Below are 23,036 nucleotides of genomic sequence, written 5' to 3'. Positions count from 1 at the left end.
CACAAAGTCCTTAGCCTCCATCTGTGCCATTCTAGTTTTGAAAGAACTATTTTCTTCAGTGAGCTTTTGAATCTCCTTTTCCATTTGGCTAATTCTGCTTTTGAAAGCATTCTTCTCCTCATTGGCTTTTTGAACCTCTTTTGCCAATTGAGTTAGGCTAGTTTTCAAGGTGTTAATTTCTTCAACATTTTTTTGATTCTCCTTTAGCAGGGAGCTGATCTGCTTTTATGCTTCTCTTTCATCCCTCTCATTTCTCTTCCCAGTTTTTCCTCCACCTCTCTAACTTGATTTTCAAAATTCTTTTTGAGCTCTTCCATGGCCTGAGCCCATTGGGTGGGCTGGGACACAGAATCCTTGATTTCTGTGTCTTTGCCTGATGGTAAGCATTGTTCTTCCTCATCAGAAAGGAAGGGAGGAAATGTCTGTTCTCCAAGAAAGTAGCCTTCAATAGTTTTATTTCTTTTCCCTTTTCTGGGCATTCTCCCCAGCCAGTGACTTGACCTCTGAATATTCTCCTCACACTCACCTCGCCTCCTGGTCCTCCCAGCCAGTGTTTGGGGACTGAGATTCAAATGCTGCTTCCCGCCTTAGGGCTTTTGGCGGGGGCAGGGCTGTTATTCAGTGTGAGAATTAAGTTCAGGTGGTCAGGTCAGGGCAGGGCCGCCTCTCAGGCTCAGTTCCCTCAAGGGGTTTATGTACAGACCTTCCACAATGGATCCAGGCTCCCGCCCGCTTGGGGAGCCCCTGTCTGCAGCCACCTCTCAGCTTCAATCTCCCGGGGGGGCCTGAGCCATGGGGGCACCCCACTCCCCTCTCGACCCGCCAAAGAGACTCTCTCACCGACCCCGTCACCTGTGGGTGGAGGGGCTTGTGCCACCACTGGAGATCCCGTCCCTGAAGCCTACTCGGATCTGTACCTCTCGGAGCCCTGGCCGCCGCAGGTCTGGGCTGGGCTCTGCGTCTGCAGCGTGACGGACCTTTTGCGAGAGGTTTGCAGGTCCCTCTGTGGGTGGAGGGACCCATATGGCCGCTGGAGATCCCATCCCCGTAGCCCGCTGGGATCTTTTCCTCATGGTGTCGCGGCCGCTGCAGGGCTGCCCTCTGCTCCCAGTCCTGGCGCCCAGTCTGCAGCGCGAAGGACCCCCCGCGAGAGGTTTGCAGGTCTCTCCGGAACAGAAATCTCCCTCACTCCAATATTCCGTGGTCTCTGGGTGCAGAATTCACCGTGAGTTGGTCCCCTCTAGCCGTTCTGTGGGTTGTGGGTTCGGAGCTATGTGTATGTGTGTCTTTCTACTCTGCCATCTTGGCTCCGCCCCCAACACTGGATTATTCAAAGAAGTTGGAGGTCCCTGTCAAAAGGATTATATTAAGAAGGGACCTGCACAGGTTGCTCACACATTAATTGTAGTCAGACAAAAATTAAATAGTACAAGAAAGCCTATAGTACAGTAGTTTGCAGGTGAATGCTAATTGTCTCTCCCATTAAATTCTAAGCTCCTTGAGGTAAGGGACTGTTTTTTGCCTTTCATTTTTTTTTTGTATACCCAATGCTTAACAAAGTTCTTGGCCCTTTGCAGTTACTTAATAAATGTTTAATGATTGATTAAAAAATGAGTTCAAGGGAAGGGTAATCACTAAGGATTAGGAATTTGAGATACTGATGCATGGTCTTCTTTGGCAATGAAGGACAAACACAATCCTGTGAGTAGACACAGCTGGCTGAATGGGGATCCAGCTAGCTGGGTAACTCAACTCCTCCTCTCCTGTCTGCCCCCCCCCCCTCCCTTTCCTTCTCCTCTCCAAAGGAAGGTAAATTTGAATGGCCAAAAGATGCCCAGTTGACTTGGGTTTTTCTGACTCCTTTCCTTTCCTCTCCTCTCCTCTCCTGTCTTTTTCTCTCCTCTCCTCTCCTGTCTTTTTCTCTCCTCCCCTCTCCTGTCCTTTCTCAAAACCTTAAACCTACTGCACTCTGAAGCTAGAATGCCAATGGGCCCCAGCCTCATAGCTCTTCTGAACCTTCCTACCTATAGAGTGATTATCAGTTGTAACTGTTGCTCTTTCCCACCCAGCCTGATGTCTTCCTTTTCTTGGTCTCATTAAAGGGGCCATGCCCTGGCTACTTCTTAAACAGACCTATTCAATGAATGGGTGTTGCCTTGCCTTAAGTGAATACCTGCAAAGACTTTGGCCTAAAGGGCCCAAGGTCTCCCAGTGCATTCTGGTCATCTCTAGTCATCCTGATAAAATATCTGGTCTCTGGATTCAGATGACTCTGGAGGAGAAGTGAGACTGGTGACCTGCACAACCCTCCCTCACTCAAACAAAGTCAAGTGCAAGTCATGTCATTATTTCTCTGATGGCCTGGTCTTCTTCAGCAACGAAGGATGAACATAAACACCTCAGACTGAAAGTCCCATAGATATATTAAGCTCATCATGTTCAAAACTATGATAACTAAATTAGTAAGGGGGATGGTACTATCAGCCACAAATACATAAATTAGTAAATAAACAAAATGTGTAGAGAGTATTAAGAAATCAGTGGGGGGACTGTGTGGATCAGGATCAGGCATATCCATTACATATACCTTCACGCGATTTCTTCAGACAGCCAGTGAGTGAAATCTAGGATTCAATAGGAGAAGGAAATCATATAGGATTGCGTCTGAGAGTTAGCTATTTCCCAGGTCATCTATGACACCAAGCTATTCCCTAATTCCATAAATTCCATTTAAAAACAAAAGAAAACAGTAATATCTTGGTGATTCCAGCTAATGACTCCAAATCATGGAACCCTGATTTCCAAAGAGTCAAAATTGTAGATGACCTGAAGAGCAATGGAAAGTTGCATGTAAGTAGAATCTAGGATACTACTAAGAATTAATTGTTCAAAAGAGCAGATAATAACCCAAGAAGTATATGGTTAGGCAGCTAATGGATAGAGTGCTTGAGTCAATAAGACTCCTCTTCTGGAGTTCAAATCTGGCCTCACACACTTACTAGCTCTGTGACCCTGGGCAAGTTACATAACCCTGTTTACTTTAGTTTCCTCATCTGTAAAATGAGCTGGAGAAAAAAAAAAAGGCAAACCACTTCAATATCTTTGCCAAGAAAACTTCAAATGGGATCATGAAGAGTCAGACACGACTAAAAGAGAAAACAACAACAAATATATAGTTGGAAAAGGAGGTGAACCATTTATGTAGTCAGAGAAGCAGCAATGGATTTACCTTTTACAGTGGTCTCCACAAAGTGTTAAAACACCTAGAGTAAAACCTCCACAACAACAGATAGTTTCTCTATAGAGGATATATGGTAGTGTATTAACAACAGATTGAGAAACATAAATGAGTTGGGAATCTGTACAGCAGAAGGAACACCAAAAATGATGGACCCCACCCAAATATCAACTATTATTATAACTTCTTCCTAAATAATTTACATTTAGAAATTGTCATGGATTGTCTCCATTTGCTGCAAACATATTGCTTAAGCCTATTCATTTTAAAGGAGGTAGGAGTGGGAACAAAAATATTTTTATTAAAAAAAAACTTCACAAGCTTTGTTTGACCAGACATTGTAAGTTATGTGTAGTCTGGAAAAATGAGCTAAAAGTTCCAATAATCCTAATAGAAAATGTGGGAGGAAAAACAAATAGAGATGAAATTGCAGATCTGAAATACACTTCTGCTTTTAAGATAACATTGATTCTTAATACCAATCTAAAAACATAGCTTAGAATCACAGAAAATATAAATTACCCTAGGCAGTTAAGAGGTATAGTGGGTAGAACAACTGACCTGAAGTCAAGAAGACTTTAATTCAAATTTTACCTCAGATTTTACTAGCTGTGCAACCCTGGTTGCATCACTTAATATCTATTTGCCTCACTTTCTTCATCTGTAAAATGGGATTTATAATTGTAACTACCTCATAATGTTGTTGTAAGGATTGAATGAGATAATAATTGTAAAGAACTTAGTCCAGTTCATGGAACATACTATATACTATATAAATGTTAGCTATTATGATCATTATATTAAGTAGTCTGATTATAAATGAGAAATTACAAAGGGAGCTAGTTTATTCCTTTGTCTTAATTTTATACATGATGAAGCTGAGATTGGTAAGGGTGAAATTGACTTTTCTAAGCTCAACAATGAAATTAATGTGAGAGCTAGAATTAGAGTACAGGTCTTTACTCCTGGGGAGCCAATAGGAAACAAAGACCCCCAATTTTTTAAATCAGTACTATCAATAATATTTACTTAAGCTATATATACACAACTGCTGAATGTCTATTGAGTAAGCTTCACAAAATGCTCTCCTATGGGAGAAAAAGGGAAAGGAGTCAAAAGACCTGAAGGCCGTTCTTGGTGTCCCACTTTTGTTCTTGAGCAATTTGTTTAACTTCCTTGAACCCAGATTTCTTCATCTGTGATATTAGGGTATCAGTTTATATGATTTCTATGTGGGCTCCAATTTTTATTTGTTTGACTTTATCTGATAGTTTGTTTTTTATCAATTAAAAATCCATTTCCAGATTTCTTGGTAAGCATTGTTGTGTGCAGACATAATAAATGATTGAATTAATTTAATTAAAGGCTGATATAAAATGTAAGCCACCATGGTAGTTGCACTACAATGTTTTGGAATCTTAATTCAAAATTCCTCTGCCATAGATGAAGGAGCATGCATTTGAAATGCAAGATTGAAACAAAGCTCCTCTTTGTCAGCTTATCCATTCCTGCTTTAGTTAATGAATTTTTGAATCCATCAACCTTTACTTCTAGTTGTGGGAAAGCTTAAAGGTCAGGAATCATTAATTTTGACTAACTAGATGGATCATACCCTTCAATGGTTCAGTAATAAGTTGAGAAAAAAATATCAATTTATTAATTAATTCTGAACATGCAAATGATTATCTTAAGGCAAATAATAGAGTAGCTACTCCCTTGTAAGAGAAATCCTTATAATATTGGTAATAGGTTGGGCTGGTATCCAGAATATGAAATTCAGGTTAAGCATTTTTCACTCATAGTTTTAATTTATTCTCATGAAAAAAAACTCTGAAAACTATAGGCATACTGAGGTACTTTAAATATATTTCTTTACCAAAATAAGCTACTACATTCAGTGTCAAAGTGCAGGAAATTTCACCCATCTTTGAAGGTAAATTGTATAATTTCTAAAATTGCTGAGTTCAGTGTCATCAGTGTCATCACTGATAAGTCATCATAGTGTAACAGTCTTAAAATATTAGACTAATAATAGGTCTGGGTCCTAGACCTGGCTCTGTCACAAACTAGAATCATATTAAGGTATTTCTCTGTTCTGAATCTGTTTCCTCATAAATAAAATTATAAGGTTTAACTGGATGATTTTAAGGTCTCTTCAAACTCTAAAAATCCAAAGAACCTCTGTATAATTGATATCTCTTTTGGTAATAATATTCAATTATTTCATTTGAATGTTTAACATAAGAGTGATTTGCTCAGTAACTCATTAACTGATAGCATATCTGCCCAGACACACATACTACAGGATACTTCCTTATCCATCCATCCATCCATCCATCCATCCATCCATCCATCCATCCAGTTAAGCATTTATTAAGTACGTCTTATCCCAGTCACTATGCTAGGCACTGTGGACACAAAGAGGAAAAAAAGGAACACTCACATACGTACACACACACACAAATACACACACATACGTGTGTATGTATATACAAACATACATACATATGCACCCATATAGAAAAATAAATCTGAAACATAAAGTAAATAAAAAGTAATTTCTCAGAAAAGAGTACTGCAGGAGATGGCTCTTCCAAAGGCACAATGGTATCAGATGAAATGTCATATTCTGGGAATGAGTTGGCAGGAACATGGAGTCCTTGGAGAGTAATGTTCAAAAAATCTGAAAAGGTAGGCTGGGGCCAGATTGTGAAAAGTTTTATTTTGCAAATAGAAACATCTACTGTATATCTAGAGGCAAAAAAAGAGTATCTTTAATTGGAGTGTGAAATAGTCACTTTAGAAATATCATTTTGGTGACTTTGTAGATCAGGGGTGGAAAACATGAGGCCTCAAGGTCACATATGACCTTCTAGGTCCTCAAGTACAACCCTTTAACTGAATCAAAACTTCACAGAACAAATCTCCTTAATAGAAAAGTTTGTTCTGTAAAACTTGGATTCAGTCAAAAGACCATAGTCAAGGACCTAGAAGGCCACATGTGAACTCTGTCCCTGGTGTAGAGTATGGTATAGATATATAGATACATACACATGTATATGTGTATATGTATATTATACATCTACACACATATATACATGTCTAGCATAAATGCATATATGGATATTATGTGTACATATGTATATATATTTTCTCCCATTAAATTTTAATCTTTTTTGAGTTATTGATTGTTTTAATCTTTGCATTTGTATCCCTAGCACCCAGCACAATGCCAACCATATAATAAACAATCAAATATTTGTTGATTGTTTGATCAAAACAATTGAGTATGCGAGATCAGAGAAAAGAAAGTAAAGTGATTGTGAATGGACATTCAGAACTCAAGATGCCAGAGAAGTCGTAAATCACCATAACTCTCTCATAGTTACCTCTAAACATCCGTAAAATAATATCCCCAAGCAAATCCTGGAACAGCAGAACCAGCACAAAGACTGGGTGAAACAATCTTTGAGACCAAGAAACTTAGAAAGTCAGCAGGAAAGAGTATCTCACTTGAATAAAAGGGGATGACAGTCCAGGATAGAAAGTGCCCCAGAAAGCTAGTAACATGCCCCACATGAGCAAACAAGTGGGAGATCCTGAGCAACCGTGTGGTGGATCATGCAAATACCAACACTAGAACCCGCCCCCACCCCCTCCAAGTGCCTCAGCAGGGCCAGGGGAATAGGCAGACTCCTGCTCTAAGAACTGCCATATACCTCAGCATAACCCCAGGCAAACAGGCAACATCCATTGGCCAGACTGCCATGTGCTTCAGTTTATCTCTGGGGAGACTAAGAAACATCCCACCAGCCTCAGCATACACCAGACTCCATCATTCGGACCCCAGTGCAGCACCAGGTAAGCTACAAGACCCCAATTGCCTTCAGCAGTACTGGTAACTCACTACTCCACCTCCTTAGCACAGCACCATACATGAGAGTCCCCTGTAGGCCTCTGGTCAACATCAGTGCAGCACCAGGTAGACAGCCAGGGCCTGCAGACACTGGCACAAGAAGCCCAAGACAGTGTCTCTTCCACCCTATGAACAGAGCTCAAATTTAGAAGAAAGGAAAAAGGCCAACAAAGATAAGCAGAAAAACAAACAAACAAAAATAATCTAACCATAGAAAGTTGTTATTATGGTGACAGAGAAGATCAAGAAACAAACTGAGAAGAGGATAGCAATGTCAAAACACCTATGGGCAAAACCCAAAAGAAAAATGAGAATTGGTCTCAAGCCCAGAAAGAACTCATGGAAGAGCTCAAAAAGAAACTTAAAAAAGTAGAAGTAGAAGAAAAACTGGGAAAAGAAATGAGAGTGATGCAAGAGAATTATGGAAAAAAAAGTCAATAGCATGGAAAAAGAAAACTCCTTAAAAAGTACAATTGGCCAAATAGAAAATAAAGTACAAAAACTCACTGAAGGAAACAACTCCTTAAAAGTCAGAATTGGGGAAGTAGAAGCTAATGACTATGAGATTTCAAGACTCAATAAAACAAATTCAAAAGAATGAAAAAAAATGAAAGAAAGTGTAAAATACCTCATGGGGGGAAAAAATCTGTCTCTGGGAAATAGATCCAGGAGAGATAATGTCAGAATCATTGGATTGCCTGAAATCCTTACTCAAAAGGATGACTGTAATATCAATTACATTTAGGAGAGTCAAAGATCTTCTCCACCCATTAAAGATTTTCTCCACCCTTTAAGGGAAGCTTGATTAGGGGAGATTTGTTTTGTAGAAAGGGCCACAGGTTTTGTTAATTTCTAATGAGGTACTGATTCTCAAGGGCTATAATGCCCTCTGATTCTGAAAAATGTACATACTCTGAGGTTATTTGGGGGCTTACTCATTGGAAGTGTTCGTTTGGCCAGAAGAGACTCTGGGTAGCTGCTAAGAACCCTTATGGCTTAGAAAACTCAGATGTTGGCACTTCTCTTTCTGGTAACTATGTATGTATGTAATGGCCAGACAGGTGGATTTGTCATGTATGTATTGCTTATGGTCAGACAATTGGAAACCCTATCAGTCTTTATTTCTGTTTGTATTTTCTCTGAAGTTCAAGGAGCTGACTTTTTCCCCTGAAGTAAGTGAATGATATATGTATTTGATTCAAGCGATTGTTGACCCCTCAAAAATTACTTTCTTTTTAGAGAAGCAAAGCTAAGAACCTGTACAGCAGGCTTTCCTTTGTGTATTGGGGTCCTTGCTGTTACAATGACCTGGACAGCATCTTTCAAGAAATTACCAAAGAAAACTGCCCTGATATCCTAGAACCAGAGGGCAAAATAGGCACTGAAAAAAATCTACCAATCACCTCAGGAAAGACATCCCAGAATAAAAACTCCAAGGTATACTGTAGTTGAATTTCAGAACTATCAGGTCAAGAAAAAAGTACTGCAAACAGCTGGAAAGAAACAATTCAAATATTGGGAAGCTGCAATCAGGATTACACAGGATTTAGCAGCTATAACATTAAAAGATTGGAGGTCATGGAACATGATGTTCTGGAAAGCAAAGGAGCTTATACAAAAACCAAGAAATCCTTACCTGGTAAAATTAAATTAATTAGCTGATATATCAAGGAAAAAAATGGTCATTCAATGAAGTAGATAGATTTCAAGCTTTCATAAGATGAAGACCAGAATTAATCCAAAAATTTGATCTCCAATATCAAGACTAAAGGGAAGCATAAACAGGTAAAAAGGGAAAAGATAACAAAAGATCCAATAGAGCTAAAATGTTTATATTCCTTCATGGAAAGATGACACTTGTAATTCTTAAAAAAATATCACTAAGTACAGCTAGAAGGAATATACATGCACAGAGGGTGTGAGTATAAGGCAACCTTGTGGGAATGACATAAAAACAATTAACGGATGAGAAAGAGGACTACACTGAATGCAGAAGGAAAGGAGAAGTAGAATGGGGTAAATTATTTCACAGGAGGGGCCACAAAAGACCTTTTATATTGGAGGGAAGATGGGAGGTTAGGTGATGGACATCACTTGAACCTCACTTTCATCAGTATTGACTCATAGAGAGAATAATATAGACAATCGTTTGAATATAGAAATCTATCTTACTTGACAGGGGAAGTAAGAAGTGAAGATATTAAGTAAAGGGGGATTGTGTGTGGCAGAAGGTAGGACAGATTGGAGAGGTAGTTGGCAAAAGCGAAACACTGGTGAAGAGGGAAAGGGTGAAGGGAGAGATAGGACATATAGGAGGAAAAATAGGAAGGAGGAAAATACACACATAGCAATCATAACTGTGAAGATGAATGGGATGAACTCTTCCATAAAATGGAAGCAGAGAGCAAAGTGAATCAAAAGACAAAATTCTGCAGAATTTTATTTACAAAAAAATACACTTGAAACAGAGAGGCACACATAGACTAAATGTAAGGGACTGGAACAGGATGTATTATGCTTCAGCTGAAGTAAAAAAAAAAAAAAGCAGAGATAGCAATCCTAATCTAGACACAAAATAAAAGCAAAAATAGCCATGATTTAATGAGATAAGGAAGGAAACTCCATCTAGCTAAAAGGTACCATAGACAATGAAGCAATATTACTAAACATATCTGGACTAAGTGGTATTGCATCCAAATTCTTACAGAAGTTGAGTGAGTTACAGGAAGAAATAGACTGCTAAACTCTACTAGTGGGGGACCTCAACTCTCCCCTCTCAGAGCTTGATAAAGCCAACCAAAAAATCAACAAGAAAGAAACTAAGAAGTTAAATAGAACATTAGAAAAGTTAGATATCTAACAAACCTTTGGAGAAAACTGAATATGAACAGAAAGGAATATAATTTTTATTTTTCTCAGCAGTACATGGCACCTATAAAAAAATGACCATGTATTAGGGCATAAAATGCAAAATCAAATGTAGAAAGGCAGAAATTGTAAATGTATTCTTTTTGAAATATAATCCAATAAAAATTTCATTCAACAAAGGGCAGTGGAAAGATAGACTAAGAATTGGAAACTAAATATTTAATCCTGAAGAATAAGTGTGTCAAAAACAAATCATAGAAACAATCAATAATTTCATTAAAGAGAATTACAAAAATATAACATACCAAAACTGATGGGATGCAGACAAAGCGGTACTTAAGGGAATTTTATTTATCTAAATTCTTATATTAACAATATAGAAAGAAAGAACAGATCAATAAATTGGGCATGTAACTAAGAAAACTAGAAAATGAACAAATTAAAAATCCCCATTTAAACAGCAAATTGGAAATCCTGAAAATCAAAGGTGAGATTAATAAGATTGAAAGTATATATAAATATATGTAAGCAGGAGCTGGTTTTATGGGGGGAAATCATAATAAGATAAACCATTGTTTAATTTGATTAGAAATAAAAGAAAGAAAAAAACAAATATTTAGTATCAAAAATGAAAAGGGTGAAGTTATCACCAATGAAGAGGAAATTAAAACAATCATCAGGAAATAGTTTGTTTAACTATATGCCAACAAATCTGACCATCTTAATGAAATTGATGAATATTTATGAAAATACAAATTAATCAGATTAACAGATCAGAAAATAGAATGCCTAAATAATCCCATATTAGAAAAATAAATTGAACAATCCATTAATGAACGCCCTAAGAAAAAAATCCCCAGAGCCTGATGGGTTCCCAAGTGAACTCTACCAAGCTCTTAAAGAACGACTAATTCTAATACTACATAACCTATTTCGGATAAACAACAACAACAAAGGAGTCCTACCAAATTTCTCTTATGACACAAATATGGTGTTAGGTAAACCAGGAAGAGATGAAACAGTGAAAGAAAATTATAGACCAATTTCCCTAATGACTATCACTGCAAAAATTTTGAATAGGATACTAGCAAGGTGATTACATGAATTGTTTAATATTTAGCATGAATTACACTGCGACTAAGTGGGATTTATACCAGGAATACAGAATTGTTTTAATATTAGGAAAAGTATCAGCATTATTGACAATATCAATAACAAAACCAATAGTAATTATATGATTATCTCAATAAATGCATATAAAGATTTTATTGAAATACGGCACTCATTCCTATTTAAAACAATAGAGAACACAGGAGTAAATGGAAAGTTCCTAAAAATGATAAGTGGTATCTATCTAAAACCATCAGTTAGATGGCATAAGGGATAAGCTAGAAGTCTTCCCAATAAGATCAGGGGTAAAGCATTGATGCGCATTTTCACCACTATTGTTCCACATAGTACTAGAAATGTTAGCTATAGCAATGAGAAGAAAAAGAAATAAAAAATAATTAGAATAGGCAGTAAGGAAACAAAACTTTCACTCTTTGTGGATAATATGATGGTATACTTAGAAGACCCTAGAGAATCAACTAAAACAACTATTTGAAATAATTAACAACTTTAGCCAAATTATAGGATATAAGAAAAATAAATTCATATAAAACATCAGTATTTCTTTATATGACCAATAAAGTCCAACAGCAAGAGATAACAACAGAAATTCAATTTAAAATACCTGTAAACAATATAAAATACCTGGGAATCTTCCTGCTAAGATGAACCCAGGAATTATATGAACACAGTTACAAAACACTTTTCACACAAATAAAGAAATAACTAAAAAACTAAAAAAATGTCTATTGCTTATGCATAATACAAGCCATTAGGATAAAAAATGATAATTCTGCCTAAACTGATTTACTTATTCAGTGCCAATCAAACTACCAACAAATTATTTGATAGGACTTGAAAAAATAACAATAAAATTCATCTGGAAGAAAAAGAAGTCAAGAATTTTAAGGGAATTAATGAAAAAAATACAAAGTAAGATGGCCTAGCAACAAGATCACATACTATATTATAAAGCAATAATTATCAAAGCTATCTGGTACTAGATAAGAAATAAAGTGGTAGATAAATGGAATAGATTACATGGACAGGACACAGTATTCAATGACCATGCTAACCTCATGTTTGATAAACTCCAAACCCCAACCTTTGGAATAAGAACTCACTAACTGACAAAAACTGTTGGGATAGCTGGAAAGCAAGAGGGCACAAACTAGGTGTAGAGTCAGGACAATATCTCATACCATATACCAAGATAAAGTCAAAATGGGTACATACTTTAGATGTAAAGGGTGACACCATAACAAATTAAAAGAGCAAGGAATAGACTACCTGTCAGATGAATGGGAAAGGGAAGAATTCTTTTCAAACCAAGAGATAGAAAACATTACAAAGTACAAAATAGATAATTTTGATTATAATAAAATAAAGCTTTTGTACAAAGAAAACCAATGTAATCAAGATTAGAAGGAAAGCAAAAAGATGGGAAACAATCTTTATAGCAAATGTATCTGATAAAGTGCTCATTTCTCAGATACATAGAGAACAGAATCAAGTTTATAAGAATGCAAACCATTTCCTAATTGATAAATGGTCAAAGGATATGAATAGGCAGTTTTCAGATGAAAAAATCAAAATTTTATAGGCATATGAAGAAGTGCTATAAATTATTTTTGATTAGAGAAATGCAAATCAAAACAACTCCATCTATCACCTATTAGATTGGTTAATATGATAGAAAAAGAAAATGATGAATTTTGGAGATTTGAGAAAATTGTAACACTAGTGCATTGTTGGTAGAGTTGTGGACTGATGCAACCATTCTAGAGAGCAATTTGAAACTATGCTCAAAGGGCTGTAAAACTGTGCATACCTTTTTATGTAGCAATACCACTTCTAGCTCTATATCCTAAAGAAATAAAAAAGGGAAAATGACCTATTATGTGCCAAAATATTAATAGCAGCCCTTTTCATGGTGGAAAAAAATTAGAAATTGAAGGGATGCCCATCAATTGGGAATGGCTGAACAAGCTGCCATATATGAATGTAATAGAATACTACTGTGAAATAAGAAAGGATAAAAAGGCAGATTTCAGAAAAACCTAGAAAGATGTTTGTGAACCGATATAAAGTGAAATGAGCAGAACCAGGAAAGCACTTGTACACAGTATCAGCAACAGTTTATGATGATTAACTCAGCTTTTCTCAACAATGAAATGATCCAAGGTAAGTACAAAGGACTCACCAAGGAAAATGCTATACACATCTGGATAAAGAACTGATGGACTCTAAATGCTTATTGAATCTATTTTTGACTTACTATATTCTTTTTCATGTTTTTTCTGTTGATCTGTTCCTTATTTCACAAATGCGACTAATATGGAAATATATTTTACATGATAGTATGTATATAAAGCCTATATCAAATTGCCTGCCATTTTCAGAAGAGGGGAGCGGAAAGAAAAATTGGAACTCAAATTTTGGTAAAAATGAATGCTAAAGACTTTTTTGACATACAATTGGGAAAAATATAATTCTTTTTAAAAAAAAAGCCAAGTTGTAAACCTGGATGACTAGTGTATTAGGGGTTCCTTTACAGAAATAAAGTATTTATGAAGAAGAGAAAGTTTGAGGAAAAAATATGATGTATTCTTTTGGACATACTGAATTTGAGATGCCTTTTGTATATTCCTCAGAAATGTCAAGTAGGCAATCTGGGATGCAGGAATGGAGTTCAGATGAGAGATTGGGTTGGATAACTAGATCTTGAATTGTCTGCATAGAAATGATAACTAAACAGATGGAAACTGATGACACTGAAAAGAGGGAGCACAGAGAAAGAAGAGCAGACCCAGAACAGTACACTAAAGTAAATCAACACACAGGGTTGGAAAAAAAGTGATGTTACAGTAAAGAAGACTGAAGAGGACCAAGAGAGGTAGAAAGAGAACCAGGAGAGAGCTGTATCACTCATAAATGAATAAATGAGTGAAAAAATGAGCACTTATTATGTATTGAGTACAGGGGTATACAAACAGAAGAAGCATGACAGCCTCAGCTTTTAAATTCACAGTTCTAATTATAGAAGACACTACAAAAAGAAACTTTAAAAGGAGTTAAGAAAACACTTGTCAAGCAAGTTTTGCTTTATCAAGACATCTACTTTATAAAAAACCATTCCATTATGTCGTTATTATGGTCTTGTTCTAGCTATAACCACTGTTTTGGAAAGGTCACTAAGGGGACAGAAACAAAGCTTTCGAGACTGTAACAATGGAAGAAGCCCTGTAACGTTTAATCATGAATGTTACTTATTCTTTGTTATAGAAAATTTCTCTCATTGAAACTTTGCCAGTAGAAATATCTGTCATTTACAATCATGGGTGTGGACGGAAGTGTCAAAATGTGAAACTGCTTGAATCCCATTTAGCATCCTGCACTGGCAGGAGGGCAGTTTTGATTATATAATAGTTTATGCGTTTTAAAATATATTTTCTTATGCCATATCTGATGCCTTATTATTGCCATGGATAATATTCATAACTGTTCACGAATGGTACCTAATTAGCCAAATAATCAGTAAGGTTCTGTTTACAGAAAGCTGAAAAGGAGAAGTAAGAGAGAGCATAATTTTTCTGATCTGGAAATATAATGGTAAAAATATTGTCCAGAAATCTACTTTTAACCCTGAAAATTACCAGGACTGGTTAAATTTTGCATCATCATCATCATTGTCATCATCATCATCGTGATTATTCGTTGAGAAATGATAAATTATAAAATTGTGCTTACTTAAAAAGAGTGGCTTGGGAAAGCATCAGTACGCACAGAAGAATCAAATCTCCAGACAGATGGACCACACCCAGGTGGGGCTAAAACAAGAGAAAGCATTCTCAGTGTTAGATTCTGCTGCTCATGAACATGTCCATACCTTCCCTGTCCATATCTCATCCTGGACTATTACTTAGGAAAGCGGAGACCTGGGGCCAAGCCCATTCAGTGATCTAGTTATAATCCGAACATTAGCATAACGGGGGGAGAAAAGGGCACCTGAGCCTGGGGAGGGCTGTCATTGATTCATATGCCAGCACTTAGCACAGTGCCTTACAAATAGATATCTTAACATGACATAGTAAGATAATACTGCTTTTTTCTCTGAACTCTTATCTGAGGATTACTTACTTTTGAGAGGAGAGTTTCTGGGGGAGGCTGTCAAGTGTGCTCTAAGTAGGGGTTTCTGAGTACTCTGAGGATTACATCAAAGTATTGGTCATGCGGAAGGAGGAAAAAGACATTCCAAGAAGTGGAAAATGGCATAGAGAGGGAGGTAGACTGCAAAAATAACATTGGTTTACTTTACAATTTTGTGTAGGATCATTCACGCTCCTCCTTTACCACAGAGATTAGATGGAAAGAGCAGATAATCCTCAGAGAAGTATTAAGTGTCTCCCTATTCATGGACTAGGGAGAGAGAGAGAGAGAGAGAGAGAGAGAGAGAGAGAGAGAGAGAGAGAGAGAGAGACAGAGACAGAGACAGAGAGACAGAGAGAGAGACAGACAGAGAGAGAGAGAGAGAGAGGGAGGGAAGGAGGGAGGGAGAGAAGAGAGGGGAAAGAGAGAGAGGAGAGGAGAGGAGAGAAAGAGAAAGAAAGAGGAGGAGAAGGAGAATTGTGATTGTGCTTATGGTGGTAATAGTGATGATGAGGTCTCTTCTGTGGGTTTTTTGAGCTTAACATTAAGAACTTTGTAATAATGAACCCAGGAGTCTGGGTTTCAAATTGAATCTTCTAGACTTAAGTAGGGTTCAACTCATTTGTGGGTCAAAGAATCCAGCTTCCTGGGGTCAGGTTAGCAGTCTGTTCTTTGGACTGGAAATTAGGCTTCCACATCAGCCACAGAATTCATTTGAGAAGTTTTCCCTTCCATGACACAGTGAGTTGGAGGCATAGTGGAGAGGTCAAGAACCTGGGGAAGATTTTGAAAAGATGGACTCCATATGGACTCCATATGCATGGCAAAGTAAGGTTTCCACAGAGCTATTCAAATAGACATTTAAAACCATTCCTTCAAATTTTGAGTCTATTTGAAATCTCTCTTATCAGGGTGGACATGGAATTAGAAGGCAAGGTTAAATCTCGGTTCAGCCAGTTACTAGATGTGTGACCTTGAGCACATAATTTAATAAGAATGGTTCCTCTCTAAGGGTTCCTTCCTGCTCTAAAATTGTCTGATTCTATAAAATTATAATTACTGCATTGTGAGGTCTTAAAGATCTTATTTTTTTGGTTTCCATAATGTATGCCATTCTTTTTAGACTGCTAGAGATCATTATTTAAACATAACCTTATGGGCCGTGCAGTGGATAGAGGGCTGTGTTTGGAGTCAGGAAGATCTGAGTGCAAATCTAACCTCAGACCTTTGCTAACTGTATTACCCTGAGCAAGTCATTTAATTTCTGCCTACCTCATTTTTCTCAACTGTAAAATGGGGATAATGATAACCCCTACTTCCATGGGTTGTTGCGAGGATCAAGAGAGATAATATTTGTAAAGTTCTTAGCACAGAGTCTTGATAAGGTGAATAATTAATGTTTTTTCCTCTTCCCTTCAAGAATAAACTTGGGTCTCCACCCAGGTTTAGTATTTCTGGCAATAATGTTAGAATTGAGCATCCAACCATTCAGGGAGTGGCAATGGAAAGGACTTTGGTCATCTAACAGACACTGAGAAAATTCTCTTGAAAGAATGTACATGGCTGTTGTCTCTATTTATTAGGTTTTTTTTATGACTATTCACTCCTTTCCTGTGAGAGAGGAAGTGAATAGATCATCAGAGTGAATTGTTCTCTGAACAAAATTGTCACTAGGTGACAGTTCACTAGGGAGTAAATGGGATTTGGTCCAGAGAACTTTTTTTTTAAATGGGAACTAAAATAAAAAGTGATAACACAAAATAGGAAACCTCTATTTATGGATATTTTTTGGTTTTTTTATTTTGGTTTTGTCTTAATTACAAAGGCACTTGAAGTATGCTGAAATGCAAGAAGTAACTAGCTATTAGAGAACTATTTTTTAGGGTGGTTCATCTTTTTTTGGGGGGACAAAATTATCTTTCATTCTACAGTGTTTGATTTACATAATATTTGCCTCACAATAATCTTTATGGAAATAAATGGTATTAGTATTATTATTCCCATTTTCCAGATTATGGAAATTGAGGTTCAAAGAGGTCAGGTGACTTCCATATTGGTCATACAGTTCATGCCATTTAAACCTTGGTATCTTTACTACAAACCTATTGCATTCTCAGCTGCAACACACTGTCTCTTTATCTGAAATCCATATATGAGGACAGGTCATAGATCATGTAGATTTTTTTGGAATTACTAAATTGAGCTACGCATGTCAGTCAGCATTACATTTGAAGTCAGCCATTTATACAATAGTAGCGGTGGTTAAGTAGTTGGGCAGTTAGACCTAAAAATTTCTGTTAAATATCTTTGGTAAATTATATATGATCCTTGGACCATATGTTGGATATTCAGGTTCCTAGTTAAATGCTCCTGGATAAGTCATTTCACTTGGTTTCATCTATAAAATGAGGCAGTGGGCAAGACATCTAGAATCCTTCTTTTTGTGCTCAGAATTTTGCATTGTGGTTATTATGGGACTTGACATGTTGTAGAAAGAGTTTTGGACTTGAGAGTTAGATCTAGGTTCATATCTCAGCTTTGCCCGTTTCTATACATTTAACTTTGGGCAAGTCACTTAATTCCCTCAGTTTGACTAGATGAGCTCTAAGGGCTTTTATAGCTCTAAATCTGTGATCCTTTCCTTTCTTTTTACATTTTTATGTATTTATCACATATCCCTTAAATATTTATACCATTCTTTTTTTTTTTAATTATTGGCTATTTGCCTTGACAGATACAGAGTGTTGTGTTTGTTAAGAACAGTGATTCCAGCAACATTCTTATTGGAAGAGATGATTCTGAATTCTTGATTTTAAGCAAAAACTGTAAATTTTATAAAGAAAACAAGCAAGTGACTATGTGACCTGAGACAAATCATTTCATTTCTGGGGATCTTAGTTTTCTCATGTGTAACATTATAGGATTGGATTCAATGATCTCTACTAGAGTAAAAATTGTTTGACCTAGGGATTTGCAGTATTGTTGGGAGTCATCTTTGAGTGTCATTCCCTTCCCTCTTCAATTCACATACAATGCTTAGCTTTACAACAACATCTTTTACTTTTAATTTTTTAATAAATTAGGAGAGATTAATAATAACACCTTATATAGATTAATAAGAGGGTGGGAGACTAAATGATCTCACAGATCCATTCCAGCTTTAAAGTTCTATGTATTATCCATTTCAGAAATACTCAAGTTTTGATGTCAACTACATTCTAATTCTAGAAATTTTAGTTGAGTTTACAGTTTGGCATAATAGGGAGAGTGTTGGATTTAGAGTCAGCATGAGTCAGGATGGAAGTCTCCCTTTGACACTATCTATATCACCCAGGATAAGTCACTTGACCACTCAGTCTGTTTCCTCAGAATTAAGAGATTGGACTAAACACTCCTAAGGTCTCTTCCACTCCTATATCTATGAATATATATTGAGAAATTGTTGTTGTTCAGTTGTTTTCAGTTGTGCTCAACTCTTCATGATCCCATTTGGAGTTTTTTTTGGGCAAAGATACTGGAGTAGTTTGCCACTTCCTTCTCCAACTGAGATTTTTACCTTAATAAAAATAGATAGAGGCAATAGATAAAGAGACCAGGCTTGAAAATCAGGAAAACTCAGATTAAAATCCCGCCTCAGACACTCTTATTTAGTCCTTTCAGTTGTATCTGACTCTTCATGATCCCGTTTCAAGCTTTCTTGGCAAAATTATTGGCATAGCTTTCCATTTCCTCCTCTAGCTCATTTTGCAGATGAGGAAACTGAGGTAAACAGCTTTAAGTGACTTGATCAAGGTAACACTGCTAGTAAATGTCTGAAATCAGATTAGAACTCAAGAAGATGAATCTTCCTAACTCCAGGCCTGGTGCCAAATAGCTGCTCATCTCATACATGCTGGCTCTTTGACCGTGTTCAAATCACTTAAACTGTCTGTTGTCTAGATAAGTATCTAAACTATGAATCAGGTGCCAATCTGGCAGGGACTTCCCTAAATCAGTGGAATCACAGGTGTGGTCCAAACAGTCCATCTGAGAAGATAAATAGAAGAGCAGATAAAAAAAAAAAATGAGACAGGTGTTGGGATTGTAATGGATTTTGCAAGGAAAAAACAGATGGCAGTGGAGGATAGCTTACTAAAGGAAGGAGTAAGAGCAAGGTGATGATGGGGAATGAGGTCAAAGAGACAGACTACTTCAGATAAAGAGGGAATGTTTAAAGTATCTTGGGAAGGAGATTGTACTATTGAACTTCTCCCCTCCCTCCAGCTCATGACTCCCTGTGAACTGCTCTCACAGGAAGCTCTTTTGCCTTCCACCTAAATCACACATCCTTTTCCCCCTTGTGAAAACACATTTTTTGCCCAAAAGGCTAACGAGGTATGGCTCAGAGCCAGAACAGATAAGGCAGTGGGGAATTCTTCTCTAAGGAGTCTGTCGTTTGGCAGTTTGTTAACCTCGTTTGCACAGGTTACCTAGCTGAATAGTCAGTCTCTTTTGGTGGCTCTAGGTCACCTTGGTAGAATACATATTGGTGCTAAAATGTTTCCTTGGTAGCTAATAATTTTGTGTTGCCCTTTAACAGAAGGTGTGTTGGCAAAGACAGATGAGTGTGCTTCACTTGGCAGAAGTGCAAAAAAGATAACCTGCTCAGGAAAGAGGGAACCTGTTCAAATCCCTGTCCCAAAGCTGCCTTCAAAATAACTCATACTTCAGACTGGGAGATTTCCATATGTACCATCCAAGGTTCATTATTTAACTTGGCTACTGACTTGATGAAGCATACCTTTTAAATTTTTTTTTTTAAATTAGCCACATTAAGTCATAAGGCATCATTTAATCATTCTTGAATAACAGTGCTTCAGGTTAACTGTTAACTGTTGCAGCTGTTTTTCCCTAATCAAATTTGTTTGGAAACTAAGAGCAACAGTATAAGATAAGCAAATATTAAAGCAGGTGTTTTGAGGTTTTTTTTTATATAAATATTATATTTTTCTTTTTCCCTGGCCACTCCTTCCATACTGGTAAAAACAAAAAATGAATTATTATTGTTTGGAAGTACAGAGGTGAGTGAAAATCTCTACATTTAGTGTACAACATCAGAGAATGTTATTTCTTTTTACAAAGCATGTCTTTATCCCTAATTATGAAAAGTTTTTAAATCTATATTTCATTTTATAGGCCGTGCACTGACGTTTGAAACAACTTGGCTCATAGAATAGTTTTCTCTAGTTAGACGGAGAGGTCCTCCATGGACTTATTGCATATACTTCTAGTTTTCCTATTTCTTACTTGTTGGTTGGATAATTATCCAGAAATCCCGCTGAAGCTACAAGATTGCCTGGCCAAAGAAGGGGCTATGTGAAAAGAGCATTCTTTTATTGCTGCTCCAGATTTTATTTCTCTCATCCATTCTTTCTCTTCCATTCTTCCCTTCTTACCTCCACTTAGGACCATTATGGGAAATTAGTTGGATGTTTGCCCATGTAAAGACAAGTTCTCAATTTTTGTAACTTCTGGGAAATATAACATCAATGGTGTTATGGGCTGACAAGCTATTACAACGCTGTATTTAGTTTCATAGAAAAATAATTAGTACAGAGTATATACTATGCATACTTCTATCCAGTGCACATAAAATACATTCCATAAATCTCAGCCAGGCCCCTGAGGTTTGTGACATCACAGCCACTGAAGGCTTCAGATAGTATCACATCTTCATCAAGATATGTACTCTCATAGTTTGTCCAAACTATGAACTAATCTATTTTCATTCCATAAAAGCCAGGCATTCCAGTATAAATACAGAACCTTGCACACACATTTTGAAATCTACTTTAATGACTAAACTGGATATTTAAAGAAAATAACATTTTAATCCTCATAAAATAATGAAAATGAAAAGGAGTACTCCCAGAAATATTAACAATAACCTACATTGATATAGATTTTAAGCTTGGCAGAATACTTCTTTAGCCTGGGAACAGCCTATTAAAATATGTTACAGTTTTTACAGATTAGGAAACCAAGAATCAAACTAGTAGCGACCTGTCCACAGAATAAGAATAATAAAGGTCAGAATTGGGATTGGTACCTTGACTCTAGAGGGCACAATCATCAATTTTCTATCAAAAGACACCACAGTTGATGCAGTTTGGGGAAAGCCGTTTGGAGACATTTTTTTTTTTAAAAAAACCTTTCCTCTTGTTAAACTGGCCCCCAAATTGGTTAGGAGTCATGCCTGTTCCAGAGGAAAAAGATAGAAGAGTGCTGTGTACTTCAGAGCAGTGGTCTGAGCATCAGGACACCTAGGTTTTCATCTAAGCTTTGGCCTAGGAAGGGAAGGAAGTGCAGCCCAACTATCTAGGACTTCTGCTCACAGAACCAGTATTTGTTCCTCTGTACAGTGTTATCTCCTTTACTGACACATTCTTTTAATATTCTGCAGGCTTTGCTGATAGTCAAATGCTTGATATGGAGATTTTTTTTTTTTTAAACTCAGGGTGGAAACACAATAAGCAATTATTTAGGTCTTACTATGGCTTCTTTTCCCCCATTAATCAACGATTCCTTCAATTTTTACTCAATACAGACACTGAAACATTATTAATCTAAGTTTGGTTCAGGTTAACAATAACAATACCATCTACAAAGAACAATAAATTGTACGTTGAAGTTATCTAAACTGAAAACTGCATGCTGTGTGCATAAATTTACAAAGTGTATGGTGAGTCTTAAATCAACATTTTGATTTGAAAATAATTTTTTTTGGCCTTTCATTTTCCCACAGACTTGCTGCTTTCAAACAGCTGTATTCCATTCATGGGTTCATCAGAAGGGCTGGATTTCCAAACCCTGCTGTTAGATGAAGAGAGGGGCAGGCTGCTGCTTGGAGCAAAGGATCACATCTTCCTGCTCAGCTTGGTTGACTTAAACAAAAATTTTAAGAAGGTCAGTTTATTTTTAAATACAGTTCACTGAAAAAAGAAGTTTATTTTCAACTACTTTCTTCCTCCAGTTTCTCAATGAATGAGTGTCCTCAATGTCAAATGCAATAGATCTTTTGTCTTAAAGGAACTTAATAATCTTACCTCCCACTGCTATTATGTTTAGATTTTATGAATTGAATTTAAGTCCACACATCTGACCTTCTATTAATATGGAGGAAACCTAAGTCAAATTACTTCTCTGGATGAATTTATGGTTTAGAAAATTTGTAGAATGTATGCAAGGCTACACAATGAAATCCCAATTTTTGGCTTTAATGGATGACAGAATTCTCATGGTTAAATCAAAATTATGTTTGCTCTTTGGAATTGACATTGTAATTTCAATTTCAGTCATTTCTCAAGTTAGTCCCATTAACATTAGTCTTTTGGATCTTCTGCATTAAAACTTTAATACGAGGTTAACTTTTTGATTAACTTTTTTTAGGTTACTCATCAAACATCTTTCTCACTGTTATCACCTGATGTATGCTTAGGCAATAAAAGTCAATTTTAATAGAAACAGAAAAAATAATAAATAGTTCTTCTTGTGAAAACAAATACAAAAATCATTTCAGAATAAAATGCATAACACTTTTAAATCCTTTTATTTAACACAATAAACTAACTGCCAACTGTTTTTAGTGTATTTATTGGCCAAAAAACGTTTGTTAAGTACCTATTAGTGCTAAGCACTGAGAATACAAAGGAAAACAAAAATGCCATTCCTTCCCTCAAAGAACTCACATTCTGAGAGTAGACAACATTCAAACAC

At 36.5% G+C, this 23,036-nt stretch overlaps 1 protein-coding gene across 1 annotated transcript in view; it reads left to right on the top strand.

The window, feature by feature from the left end:
• The window catches only part of SEMA3D (semaphorin 3D), a 244,030-nt gene that overhangs the window by 104,211 nt on the left and 116,783 nt on the right, over positions 1 to 23,036 (top strand). Inside the window, exon 3 of the mRNA XM_072653228.1 lies at positions 22,066 to 22,226. Coding sequence (XP_072509329.1) covers positions 22,066 to 22,226 — 161 coding nt within the window. The remainder of the gene's footprint in view (positions 1 to 22,065; positions 22,227 to 23,036) is intronic.

Source organism: Notamacropus eugenii, chromosome 3 (genome assembly GCF_028372415.1).
Source record: "Notamacropus eugenii isolate mMacEug1 chromosome 3, mMacEug1.pri_v2, whole genome shotgun sequence".
Lineage (NCBI taxonomy): Eukaryota > Metazoa > Chordata > Mammalia > Diprotodontia > Macropodidae > Notamacropus > Notamacropus eugenii.
This window is presented reverse-complemented; position numbering and strand designations above follow the sequence as displayed.